Genomic DNA, 14,009 nt, shown 5'->3' on the forward strand with positions numbered 1-14,009 from the left:
TGGAAGAGGTCCCATATGAAGAGAGGTTAAAGCGACTGGGACTTTTCAGTTTAGAAAAGAGGAGACTGAGGGGGGATATGATAGAGGTATATAAAATCATGAGTGGTGTGGAGAGGGCGCATAAAGAAAAGTTATTTTTTAGCTCCCATAATAGAAGAACTAAAGGACACTAAATGAAATTAATGGGTAGCAGGTTTAAAACTAATAAAAGAAAGTTCTTCTTCACACAGTTTGTAGTCAACCTGTGGAACTCATTGCCAGAGGAGGCTGTGAATGCTAGGACTATAACAGAGTTTAAAGAGAAGCAAGATAATTTCAACCCGGCAGCACCCCAGCTGCTCTGCCCCAGGCGTCCTGGAATCAGCCGCTGATCAGTTTCAGCAGCAGCTGACTTGGGGACGCCTGTGTTTCTTAAGTTGAATCTGTATGTAAGTCAGAACTGGCATCCAGATTCAGCCGCGGTTGAAACTGATCAGTTTCAGCAGCGGCTGACGCCAGTTCCGACTTACATACAGATTCAACTTAAGAACAAACCTACAGTCCCTATCTTGTACGTAACCCGGGGACTGCCTGTACACATGAAATGCAACACCTTGCACCCTCGTTTTCCTCCTGAAAAGGTGAGCCAGGAGTCATAGACACATGCTTTCTCCCATTTGACCTAAGAAAGAAGCTCTGGCATGTATTGGATATTCAGACACACCATTTGACCTCTATCTGTCACATGCAGGCTTTTCACAAGTGTAAAGCTCTATTCTTTTTCTGCCATCCAGCATTTCAAGGAAAGAACCTCAAAATCTATCATTTCAGGGTGGTTGAGATGGTGCATGCATAAAGCATGCAAGTCAGACACCACCCCCCGCAATGAGCCTCAAAGTCCATTTACTAAGAGCAGCAGGAGTCTCCTGGACTGAAAGATCTTCTTTATCATATGAGAGCTGAAGGGAAGACAGTTCATACCTTCTCAACATTTTACTTAGGAGAAAGCTGTCTTTGGTAGCGGAGTGGTTGCAGAATTAGAGAAGGAATTTAAAACCATCTGTATTAAATCTTCCTTGAGACAAGCGGCTATGTTATTGCTAAACAATGCCATTGGTTAATGGGTTTGTGGACCTTGTAGATGAAAGAACATAGGAACATTTATTTATTACTTTCTCTGAGTTAAAATCCACACAGATCTGCTTGAAGCATCTATTTGACCAGTAGGCTAAAAATTCCTGTTAGGTTCATTCAAATTTTGGTCAGGAAAAGTTATGCTCTACAATAGGGATTCATTGTTTATTGCAATAGGAATAGGCATAGATAATGAGGGATTATCTTTTTCTGTGGACGCTGTGTTAGCTTGTGTGTTAGCCCTCCCTTATCAGAAACTTGACAGGTCTGATTTTGCCTCTGTAGCTGCATTTGTAGGCTGTAAGACAGTTGGACCTTACAACGCAGAGAAAGAAATATTTGTTTAATTAACATAATTGTTCCTGTACCATATTCTAGCACCACTGATGGACAGAGCCTCTTGGTGTCTCTATGTACTCTCTCCTGTTTCTGTACTTTCAGCAATAATGAGGTTATATTTTTCCATCTATTATTTAATGGCTCTGTGATGAAAGTAAATTCTGCTTCCCAGTCTGACTTTCCTGTCATATATCCTATTCTACCAACTGTGTGCTCTATTCACTGTTACTAAAATAATTGAGGGCACATTCTGTCATTTTGTAGGCACAGTAACATGGCAAATTTAGTTTTAAATTTAATTACACAATTTGACCGGTATACTATTTTTTTTCCTGTTACTGAGTAGTTTTCTTGTCCTTCAGCTGTATGGTTACTGGAAACAAAATTTGGGTCTGTCCTCCCAAGTCCAAATATAATTTCTATTTGAGTTTTAATTATTTAAATTTAATCACTCTCACCATTAATGAGTGATCTGAAATATTACATTTTAGATGGAAATCCTTATTGGACATGAAGGTCCAATCTTCAACTGCACTTTGAAGAGTGAACTGAGGATGTTTTCTATGAATAAATTAATTATGATTTCCAAGTACCATTTGAAAGAACTGATAAAGTGAGGAGATGGAGAACTGACAGAAATAAGATTGTTGTTGCCATTGTTGCTATGGTGATGTTATACATGTGCTCTGAATTTATTGCAGCTTCTCCTTTTAAATGATTTAGGGCGAAGCAAATTTGTTTGTTTGTATTCTGGATAACTATTATGGGGAAAATAGTCATTGGTTGGAACCCCCGAATATAGCCAAATATAGCACAGATGTATGTCGTCAAAATTGCATTATACTCTCCTCCCAATACACATTAGCTTGACTTTCTTCAGGGCTGTGGTATGCCTTTGCTATATTCTTCTTATCTTTATTCTTAGTTTTTCCAAAACAGAAAAATTAGCTGCTTTTTAAGTTTATTTTGCTGGTATTTTGGCTATGTTTAGACTACAAGCCTCTTTCAAAAGAGGCTTTTTTGAAAGAATCTTTCAAAAAAGCCTCTTTTGAAAGAGCGTCTTAACTGCAACCAGTATTTTCGAAAAAGAGAGCTGCTTTTTCGAAAGAGAGCACCCAGGCAGTCTCGATGCTCTCTTTCGAAAAAGCACTGTTTTTAGAACAGATGTCTAGATTATGAATTGGATAAAAAAACTATGGAGAGCAATGTGAGAGAGCTTATGTGGGAATTTGATTTGGTCTAATTTAAATGTAGGACATTTAATGCAATTTTAAATGAAATGTGTCTTGGGTTTTCAAAATATGGTCATGCAGTGACATATATTTAGAGGATGACTAAAATAGCTTTTAAGAAGGTATAAATGTACATTAACATTAACGGTAGATGGTGCAGGATTTTAACTTGTAAGGAAAAGAAAACGAGATGTTTTGAGTTAGAAAAATATTAAGCTTCATGGGAAAATCAAGAGTTGAAAGCAAACCACTCTGTTGATTTTTATTTCTCAGAAACTTTATTCAAGAAATAAGTCCAAATCACAAAGTAAATTAACATTTTTATTTTGTGCTAAGAGTCATGCCTCCTCCTTTCACCATCCATCTTCCAAACCTCCTTCAACGTCTCTAAAATAGCGTAGCAGGGATAGGAAATTAAATCTGCCCAGGTGCCCTTGTCAAATATGACTCCTTTTTAGTCTCTGTGTCAATCCTCCACCCCCTCACTATTCACTAGGAGTATAGCCATTTTAATATGAATAAGATAATGGGTTCCTTCTAAGGGCTTTCTTATTTCCTAAATTAACTTTTTGTAAATTTATTTCTAATGGTCTTTCTCAATGAATTTCTTGGGTTTCTGTATGTTATAGAAATCAGTGAAATGGGGAACAGTGAATAGCCTTACTCCAGTCTAGTCATAACTTGTTTTCCAGCACCAGATTCATTATATTGCTAACCCTTTCCCTAGCTTCTTTTCATAAGCTATTTGTTAATACCGAACACCTGCAGGCCTCCTAGGCATCTGTGGTTACAGCAGATTGGATATGACTCCTACTGCCTGAAAGAAGTGAATGATAGATGATTTGTGCCTGTGCTCATGCTTAACTTTTTGGTAAAAATGATATGTGAATGCTGATTAACTACAGGTTGAAATAAAATCATTGCGTTCACCACAAAAGTGTTTGCTGATATTATTCAAGGAAAGCATGTTTTGTCATCTCTTTTCCAACAGCAGCAGCCTTCGTTGACTCTTGATTTATGGTTTTATATTTAAAAAAGTATCAAGTCATATTTTAATTTAATCAAAAACCCACTGTAGTTGTACATGTGCATTCTGTGTGTATTAACTCTCTCTAAGTTAGAGAATTAATGATCGTTTGAGTGAGAGAATTTAATCCATGACACTAGGGATGTTAAATTTTGTTTAATCAACACTAGTCGATTAGTCAATAAACAGGGGATCTGCAGTGGGGTTAGCCCCGAGAGCTAACCCCTCTGCGGCTCTGCCTTTTAACTGTATTAAGAGCCAGCAGGCTGTTAATATATTTAAAAGGCTGAAGTGCAGCAGTGGAGACCCCGGCGCCAGCCATACCAGCTGATTCCTGGCTCGCGCTGGGTCCCCCCTCTACGCTTCTGCTTTTTAAATGTATGAAGATCCTACATTTAAAAAGCAGAAGCACGGCCAGGAATCAGCTGGCATGGCTGGTGCCGGGTCCCCGCTACTCACCTGCCCCTCCCCTGCCACCTGCAGAGATGGTGCTGTGGGGAACCAGCTTTTAATACACAATACGTTGCATCCAATACAGTATGGTGCCAATCCTTACTCCTTATGCTGGAAGGGCGCTGGATACTAATTTGAAAATGAGGGGATGATGTCAAGTTGTGGGGGAAGCCCCTTCTCCTTTTTTTATTAGTAAGGTATTTTGAACTTCCAGGCCTCTTAACAATGTATTATTTTACTAAGTATCAGAGGGGTAGCCGTGTTAGTCTGAATCTGCAAAAGCGGCGAGGAGTCTTGTGGCACCTTATAGACTAACTGAAGTGTAGGAGCATAAGCATCTGACGAAGTGGGTCTTTGCCCACGAAAGCTTATGCTCCTACACTTCAGTTAGTCTATAAGGTGCCACAGGACTCCTCGTCGCTTTTATTATTTTATTGTTTCATAACATTAAAACGTCCATGTAGGGCTTGGTCTGTCCATCACAGACCAAAGAGTATTTTCCCCTGTGATTGGAAAATTAAGAAGCAATATGGCAACAGTGAAGAATCTCCTCCTCTGTTTTCCCTCCCGGTGGCTTTTTATTTGCTATTATGCAGCTCCCGGTTGGAATATCACCTTGCTGCTGCAAAGATGCAGGAGGGTGATCTATGTGGCCCATATGCACAAGTTGTGGTCTTTGCACCACTTGTGGATGCATTCTGCTAAGAAAGTTTCATGGAGTGTGTTTCCTATAGCAGCTGCCCACCCGCTGCTTGTTTGGTATGTTGTATTTGTATTGAGAGAGCACCTGCTATTTGGACCGCTCTGGCTTCTTCTAGAAGTAGGATCTGGCAGTCCCTCTTCAGAACTCAGTCCCCTCAGTCAGAAGGGGAAAAAGCAGCTTACCCAATGGAACAGTCCCTCTAGCACAGCTAGTTGAAGCAGGTATGTGGGGGACGAGTAGGAGGAGAGGAGTAAACCTTATTGGAAACAGATCTTATTGCATTTGGGAGTGAAATGTAGTGAACTCTATCCACAACAGGGGTTCTCCTCTGTTGGGATGCTGTTTACAGTAGACTCTGCAGATGTTCAGAAACATAGTCTTGTATTCCCTGATCTCCTTGAACTCAGCTGCTCGCCAGTAGATTCTGAATATATCAGTGGGGTCTGCAAAGCCCTTTGTTTGGCTTACCTGCAGTGAAGCTTCTATGTCTGTGAGCCTTTGACTGTTTCTCGATTTGTGGGAGGATCTGGCAGCACACTCCCAATCTCAGTCATTTGTGGTGCCAAAACGGTCAGACACAATAGATTAAGCATCTGTTCATAATATGATCCTCTCTTACTCCACCTTATATGTTTGAAGATCAGTGAAATTTTAACTGTGTTGACATTTAAAATATGATTGGGTGTTGTAGTTAGCGCTCTTTGAAATGGATAAGGCAAGTCACACTCTGAGAGCTGTTGTTCCAAGTTGGGCAAACATTTGCAAAAGTGTCTGTTTCAGTTCATGTATTTGAGGCTGTCTGAACAAGGTAACTAGGGTCCTAGTTTTATTTATTTTAAATGAAAACCTAGATTCTGGAGAACAAGAAAGCATAAAAGAGATGCTGAGGCACTTCAATGCTCTTCAGCTCCATGTGAGCACCTTGTGGTAGTTTCCTAGCTCCCTGCTCTTTTCCCTATTATACTTTCTTGAGTAAATGAATGTTTAGTGTTCCAGTCTAAACAAGGTTCCTTTTGTTCTTCACCAAGGAAAAGTCCCAGAGAAGCCAGTCTTGTTTTTCTTTTTATGCTTCCTCCAGAGTCTTAAGGGATTTATTTATTTGATAAACCATTCAGCCAAATACATAATGTTGAAGCCCCTACACATCTCTTCTTATCTAGATTGCTCACCTTCTTCTTCAGGAAGAAAAAGTCTCCATTGTGTCTGAAACAAATATTTAAATCTCCATCTCAGTTAGAACTCATGAGAACTAGGTTACCCGCTAAGAAGCATTTGTTCCACAATGCAGTTTGGAAACTTATTGGAGAAGATCGATTCCACAAGTCTTCCAGTATTTCTGGTTAAAGGACAAGAAAGGATTTTAATTGTTCACTCTGAGTGCTATGGAAACAGCCTAGTGCACCTTGGATCTTAAATCGGTGCTCTAGTTCAACAGACTCCAAGAATAATTTTCCGATCAATAACTTTCTTCCATGAGGCTAACTTAACTCTTTTCTGTTTGACCTCCTTAAGAAACCTAATGCTTCTTTGAGGGAGGAGCCTGCTTTAGAACTGTGTTTGCTAGGAGCGATCAAGAAAACTTTAATTTGAGGGCTAAACAGTTTTTAATTGTAGCCTACTGCTGTTATGTTTACAGATCAGCTATATCTATTCAAGTAGTTTAAAGACATTGGGATCCATAATTCTCTGCTTTTCACATTAGAAAAGTTTGAAGGAATTTCAGAAAGGTTATGATAGGAGCTATCAGTTGTAATGACATTGGATGTCTTCTTAAGGTTGCCAGGTGTCCGGTATTCATCTGGACATCCGGTATTTTTGCCTCCTGTCTGGTAAAAAAATTCAGAAAATACCGGACCCCTAAGATATCCGGTATTTTCTGATTTTTTTCCCCCGGCCAGGAGGTGAAAATGATAGGCACCTGGCAACCCTACAAACACTCAACGCCCGGCCTCCCTCTCCCCTTTCCCTCCCCGAGTCCCTCTCCGGCCCCCAACACACCCAGACCTCCGACCCTGTGCTTACTTGGTTCTGCAAGGCTGCCGGCAAAAAAACCAAGGGGAAGCAATGACTCCCCTGGGTCTTAGTGCTCAATCGCTCCCCTGTTCCTATCCCTGCACTCACTCTTAAAGGGGACATGCTGTTTTCATGCTGTTTTATTTTAATTTTTTTTCTTAATAAGTCTTGCTCAACAACTTTGGGCTCCCCCCCTTTTTTTTCTTCAACAGAATTTTTTCCCAGTTTTTTTGGGGGGGTAGGGGACGCTGGTGTTCGGGATTTTTGTTTCAACCATCTGGCAACCGTATGTCTTCTACGTATGGCTGCTAATTTCGCACTTCATTGGTAGCTTGCAGAGCACTGTGGATCAGTCTGTTGGGAGGGAACATTTCCTCCTTGATTGAACTGTTACTCCTATTTGGGACTATTTTTTTTAAGAATATTTAGGCACTACTAATAGTTCAGATATACAGGTAACTCTGCTTCTTCCATCATCCCATGCCAAGAATCCTGAACTTTTCACTTCAGGAATGCATTGCGATTGCTCTCCTCTTAATTGAAAGGATGGCCTGTTTGCAAAGATGTCCAATTATTTTTAATGAAGGAAAAAAACCCACAAACCCTCTCAGCCCATATTTATACACCAGAAAGAAGCTAAGATGAGCACAAGACCTTGTAAAATGGTTTACTTTTAAAATTTCTCTGCAGGAACAGAGCCTTTACAAACATTGATTGACTGTTAATCCATTTTGAAGGATTCAGATGACCGTGAACTTTCCTGATAGGCAATTGTGCTTAAAGAATTGCTTGCAAGAATCACAGCATCAGTGTCCTTCCTCATCAGGATCTGAGCATATTCAAATTGAGCTGTAGTTTCTTCCTTGTCAGACAGAGTTGAAGCCTTGATAAATAAACTGTGCCAGGCTGCCACCTTGACCAGGCATTGGTGACTGCTTCATTTGGCTAAGAAAGGTGAAGATCGCCCTCTGCTGAGTTCCTCTTTTAAGGGAAGAAATTATTGGGATCATAGCTGGTGTGGTTCCATTCAGATTAGTCTCTGCATTCTGAGAGTCCTGTCAGGTTCTACTGGTAAGAAAACTGTTGTCTATAGGGTTGCCAGATGGTTTCAACAAAATTACCAGACACACTTGACATTACATCACAATCTACATTACAGCTTATTTAGAAAATACCAGACATTTATATTTTCTCAATTTGTTTCCTGAACAGAGAGCTCAAAAACTGGACTGTCCAGTTCAAAACCGGACACCTGACAGCCCTAGTTGTCTATTCTGATCAAAATCACAGAAAAGCAAACTAGCAGTTAACTCTGTGTGTGTTACTGAGTTGACTACTATAGCCACCCAGCCTATGAGGTTTTAAAAAAGGAAGTTCCTGTTAGGAACGAGGATTGCTGGCTAGCCTATAACGATGGTCTCAAACTGGGGAGCCTGACTGAAGGGTGAACAAGGAAGAAGAAAATTATCAAGGGTGGGAGAATGATTAGGGTTCCCAGGTGTCCTGTTTTGAACTGGAAAGTTCAGTATTTAAGCTTTCTTTTCGGGAAACAAATTGAGAAAATATAAATGTCTGGTATTTTCTAAATAAGCTGTAATGTAGATTGTGATGTAATGTCAAGTGGTTCCGGTATTTCTGTTGAAACCATCTGGCAACCCTAAAAATGATGGGTATGTGGTTGAATCACAGGATTAGGAATCAAGAGCCTTCCTTGGTGCATACTCTTCAACTCTGAGTAGCTTTAGGCAAGTAATCGAAGTTCTTGTTCCTTAGTTTTTCCATCTGCAGAATAAGTATGGTAACAAACATATCTCTGGCTCACATGGAACTTTAATATACATGAAGTATGTGTTATAGTAAAGTTCATAAATAAATGTTAGATTTGGTTGTTTGCCATCTTTTCTATTGTTGCTACTGGAGAGGGGAGAAACATTTTGGTCTGTTTTGAAAGATCAAGTTGCAGAAAGTGAATGATCAGGTAAGAGGATAAACAATTTGGCTCTTCTGATCTGAGGTATGTGAAGAGTTTCAGGCTGTAAAGAATTTTCAGTGCTCAGTTTTAAATACTTGGGTGAAAAATGGGTTGCTACAGACACAGAAATGTCTTCACATGTAACTGTGTTTTTAAAAACCAGAGGCATGCCAGTGTTTTCCTATGATCCGTTGTTGGCCTGTCTTTTAGTTAGCTTGAAAAAAAGTCTCATATTTATGCTTACTGCAGTAAAATCATAGATTTTTTTTAAATGCTTGCGGCTACTGCCCTCATTTGAGTTTCCTGCATTTGTTGTGAAGGAAAACAGCTGTTAAAGTTGATGTCACTTTGTTCATGCAATACATTCATGTATAAACTGATAAAAAGAATCATTCATTTGCTTCAGAATAATGCTATTCCATAAAGTGATTTTATTCTGCAAACAGAGGTGTTTTTCCCCTAATTTTACTTGTGTGATGCTTTAATGTATTTTTTTTCAAAACTTTCATTTACTTTTTTGTGTGAATTCAACTTGATATATTAAGATATCTTAATAACTGGAATTTTTTTTTGCAGCACATCAGATTTTCTAAGTGAGCATACAACAAAATGTAACCTGTATTTTTAATGTTTGTTTTTGTTTCTTCTGTTGCAGTCGAAATCAGCTTTCTTCTTTGCCAGCTTGCCTGTGTGGTCTTCCTCTAAAAGTTTTAATTGCAAGTAACAATAAGCTAGGTTCCCTTCCAGAAGAGATAGGTCAGCTAAAACAGTTAATGGAACTGGTATGTTACTGATTTGGATGTTTGTTTTTGTTGTTTTTATTACTAGTTGTAATATAATCAATTTTGTAAATAACATCCTGCCAAAACTCAATGATGCAATAATCACTGTTACACAATTAATGCCTCTTAACATGTGCTGAACTTCTTAATTACATCTGATAGGAAAATGATATAGTGTAAATGTCTCCTCTGCAGGCTCCCTGTCTTACACATCATACTCCTTGGGTTCATATAAAGCACATCAATAATGATAATCTTGCTGTTATTCTACCAAGTCACTCCTCCGTTCAAATCTCTCTACTGGCTCCCTGGTTTATTGCAGAGTGTTCAAGTTTCTTGTTCTGGCCTTCAAGTTACTTCCTAGTGCTGATCCTCACAACTTGTCTTCCCCCCCCCTTTTTTAGCTCTTTTTGTTTAAAAAATTATTCTAATCTTGTCAGATCCTTTTAGTTTCTCTTTCAAATATTTCCATGCTGTCCATTATGCATGGAATGCCTTCTCTGAAGTGATCCATATGGACCACTGTCCTCTTTTCTCAAAACCTACCTTTTCTATCATGACTGTGAGAAATCAACCAATTATTGAGGGGTTGGAAGGCAGGAATTAGATGGCACTTTATAATTTTGTTTTAAATTGTAAATCAGTAAAAGACTGTATGTATTTTAATGTTTTCTCCTCTGTCCTTTCCTTCCCCTTCATATGTTACTTGCTTTCTTAGATTGTAAACTCTTTTGAGTTTGGTCTGTCTTCCGCTTATTTCTGATCATGTAGCCCTCTTGACCTTAGCCATTGGTAAATGAACCAGTTGCTCTGGAATTATTCCTGAATGCTTAGTAGAAAAGCAACATATTGCAACCCCCTACCTACTGCTTCTTTCTTGGGTATTTCTAAGGTGTCTATCACCTTGGTGTCAGAAAGTGTCGGCTCACCCACTTTATTTAAGAATTGACTGTATTTAGAGTCTGAACCTGTTACACGGCATTGAGTTAACTTTGATCCCAGTCCTCCAACTGTCTCTCCCTCTGTGGAGCTAGTTACAAAGCTGGGGTGAAGTCTTTAAGTAGCAGCGGAGAGTCCTCAGCACCTCACAGGATTAGGTCTTCCATACTACAATTGGGCTAATTGCAGTTGGAGATTTCTATTTTTCTTTCTTTCCCTTGGGATTTATAGCTTATGTTTAATGCTTTTTTTTTAATGTGTATTTCATTGGTTGTCATATTTATGATGACACACAACTCCTGGGAAGTTGCCAGCATGCCCCTCTGGCTCAGGAGTGACCACAGGGGCTCTATGCATGGCCCCAAGGACTAGCTTCACTGCTCCCATTGACCAGGAATTGCACATGAGGTAGAAAAACCTCTGTGCAAGCTGAAAATATGACTAATCTCTTTCCTGTTTCTGCATTGTTGCAATATAGCATGTTAAATCACAAGGTGTGTTAAATCTTTTGTTAATTCAGTTCTAGTGACCTAATCCCCTTGCATTGATGCCCATTGCAATTATTTATGTTGCTATTCAAATTGGATTATTTGTTTAGAAAGTGCTAATCCGTGGTGTATTGGATGGGTCAAAGAGAAATATAAATTAAAGCATATTGATATAGTGCTGCAGTATACAATTCAGGGATGTTTATATGGATTGGTTGTCATGGATTAAGCTGAGTTTCGTATTCCAAATAAAAGTATATACCAGTAAAATGTTTCTGTGCTGCTGTACAACACCGTTTTATAGAAATGTAACTTTTTTTAATGTATTTTACTGTCACGGCAAATGCACACCCTGTCTTGTGAGGGCAGGGCTCAGGGGTGTGTAGATGCTGCTTGCACTGCTGTCGGTTCATAGGTGACCTGAGTCAGTGTGAGGCAGTGTGGCCTAATGGCCTGAGTCTGTCCAGTAGCTCTTGAGGCAGGGCAGCACGGCCTAATTGCCAGAGTCTGCAACATAGCCCTTGAGTTCAGGGCAGCGCAGGCTAATGGCCATAGTCTATATAGTAGCCCTTGGGATGTTGGGGTGAACCATATGGTTTCGGGGGTCTTCAGACTCTGCAGCACCAGCGTCCCCCTAAGGCTTCATTAGTTCTAGAGGATTGATACAGTCTACTGGGTATGTAGCTCCCCATCAGCTGTCTCTCTTGCTGGTCCGCTTCTGGAACTCCTGTAGCAGTTCCTTCCTGTCCAGCAAAGACTGAGCTAAGCTACTCCCTTTTATACTGCCCCAGCACCTGGAGCATGCCCAGTTTGGCTGGAGGTGTGGGACTTCCTTCACCCACAGGATTTTAACCCCTTTTATCTCAGTGTGGGATATGCACACACGTCACATGTACCTTCTCCATCTGATGGAGATATAACACACTTTTCCCTATTTATTGTACCCAAATTTTAATGAATTCATTTCATAAGTAAATTGTTGTGTAAATCTGTTTTTAATCTCTGAAATTAAGCATTGAAATGTTTTTTTTTAATTTCCATTAAGATGCTGTCCCTTCAGTGGAATATTCAGATTCTTTTCTCATATTATTTAGGAAAATAACTTTCCTGTGGTTATTGCAATTAATTACAATTGAGTAGTTCAGTTATTTTCCCTTGCATTCAATATGGTCTGAGACGGCATAAGCTCTAAAAGAGCTGGCTTGGTTATTAAATCTTTAGCTCATAACTGAATCATGAGTTTTTAGATGGATGTGCTGGGTGAAATTCATGTCAGTGTTGAACATTTGCGTAAACTCATATGTCCCCATGTTGAGGAATTATTTGACCTTTGGCAATATAGTAAATTTCAGTAAGTACCAAATTGAAAATGTTTTAATAGGCAGTGAACAAAAAAATTAATCCGGTGAAAGGCCTATGAATATTTAGTGGAATACTATTAACTGTTTCAATCATCTGAAAGCTATCTGGAATCTTATTCAATGGATTTCAGTAGGATTGGTGAAAAAGTTCTAACAAAGCAAAAATTTTGCTTTTTAAATGTCATTTTATATGTCTGACCTTTCAGCTAATAAATATTAAAGTAAAATCGATATCCATACCACCACTATCACCATTTGTTTAATTATCCTTAACCTACTGATTGCTGTCCTTGCTTGGACCATCTGTTAGAATAAATGTGTATTATCGTTTATAAGAATAATTTTAGAAAGAAATCCAAAATGAATGGAACCACACTATAGTTGTCTTTTCTACTAATTTGAAATCATTACAAGTTAAAGATGTTGAGTGAAATTAATCTTGTTCCTGTGTAGCAACACAATTAGATAATCCTTTGAGGTCATTTTTTTCTGTTTCAGTCAACTTGACTGTAGACCCATGCTGATAAGTGACTCAGTAAAACAACATTGAGAGTTCCATGATATTTTGTTCATCTCAATTATTTCATATTATATGTTCAGTTTATAAGCAAACTTTTTTTTCTGTTGTCAATGTTGCAAACTCAACCCTGAGATTTAAAAGTCAATCTGGATTCTTTTATTTTTTTTATTTCATCACCGGTAATAAAGTTTCTGCAGACTAAATTCTGTCCTCGTGTACAGCTGGACAAACTAATCATCTTCAGAAGGGATAATGAAGGTGGAACTGCAACTATTATATGCTGAAACTGAAATATTGTTAAATTAAGTCTGCTTGAACCAGAATTGAATCTAGCTGTCCTTATCTGAGTTGGTTCTAATTATGAGTAAAAAACAAAATGAAATTCTGTAACCAACAAAGGTACCTTAAAGATGACTTTTTAAAATTTAAATTTGAAAATAAATAATGAAATCAACATAGTTTTTCTTTTGTTTCAATGCAATAATTGAATTAGTAGTTAATGGGAAAATACATGACTCTTGACAAATCATCCAGTGGGCCAACAGGCAGAAGATTTATTTTATGTGCTATCAGCGTTCAAAGTGCTATCAGATTTTTGACGTAGATGGGACTGAGATGGTTGAAACCCCCCGCAGGCCCAAACATTTGTAGTAGTTTAGAAAAATGAGATGGGCACACATTGAAACAGAAGTCTTACAGTTAACACTTCACTGAAATTAATATAGATTGTTTATATGTATCTTAAGGGGTGTATCTTCTCCTTGACTGTGAAGAGGTGCCTGTTAAAAGCATTACTTTGGTTCTACTGCTGAGGAGATGTGGCCTATGGATGGAATTGTTCATTCCTTCTGTACAAGGAGCATAGCTGCATGGAGGTAACCTGCATGCTGCTGTAGAGCTCCAAATTCCACTTGCCATAGAAATAAACTTAAACTGACTGTTATTCTCTAGTCTTATTTAAGAGAGCTTGTCCAGGGAGACAATGGATAAAAATTTAATGACATTATTAGAAGAAAGCTGTCCTTCATCAAATATTAACCTTTGGCATTTGAAAAGACAGTTGGAGC

General features: G+C 38.8%; 1 protein-coding gene across 7 annotated transcripts in view; it reads left to right on the plus strand.

Moving 5' to 3' along the window:
* Positions 1-14,009, plus strand: part of LRCH1 (leucine rich repeats and calponin homology domain containing 1) — a 219,722-nt gene that overhangs the window by 104,874 nt on the left and 100,839 nt on the right. For all 7 annotated transcript variants that reach the window (XM_075919027.1, XM_075919025.1, XM_075919026.1 and 4 more), the window contains one exon: positions 9,508-9,634. In XM_075919027.1, coding sequence (XP_075775142.1) covers positions 9,508-9,634 — 127 coding nt within the window. The remainder of the gene's footprint in view (positions 1-9,507; positions 9,635-14,009) is intronic.

The sequence above is a fragment of the Pelodiscus sinensis genome, chromosome 1 (assembly GCF_049634645.1).
Source record: "Pelodiscus sinensis isolate JC-2024 chromosome 1, ASM4963464v1, whole genome shotgun sequence".
Lineage (NCBI taxonomy): Eukaryota > Metazoa > Chordata > Testudines > Trionychidae > Pelodiscus > Pelodiscus sinensis.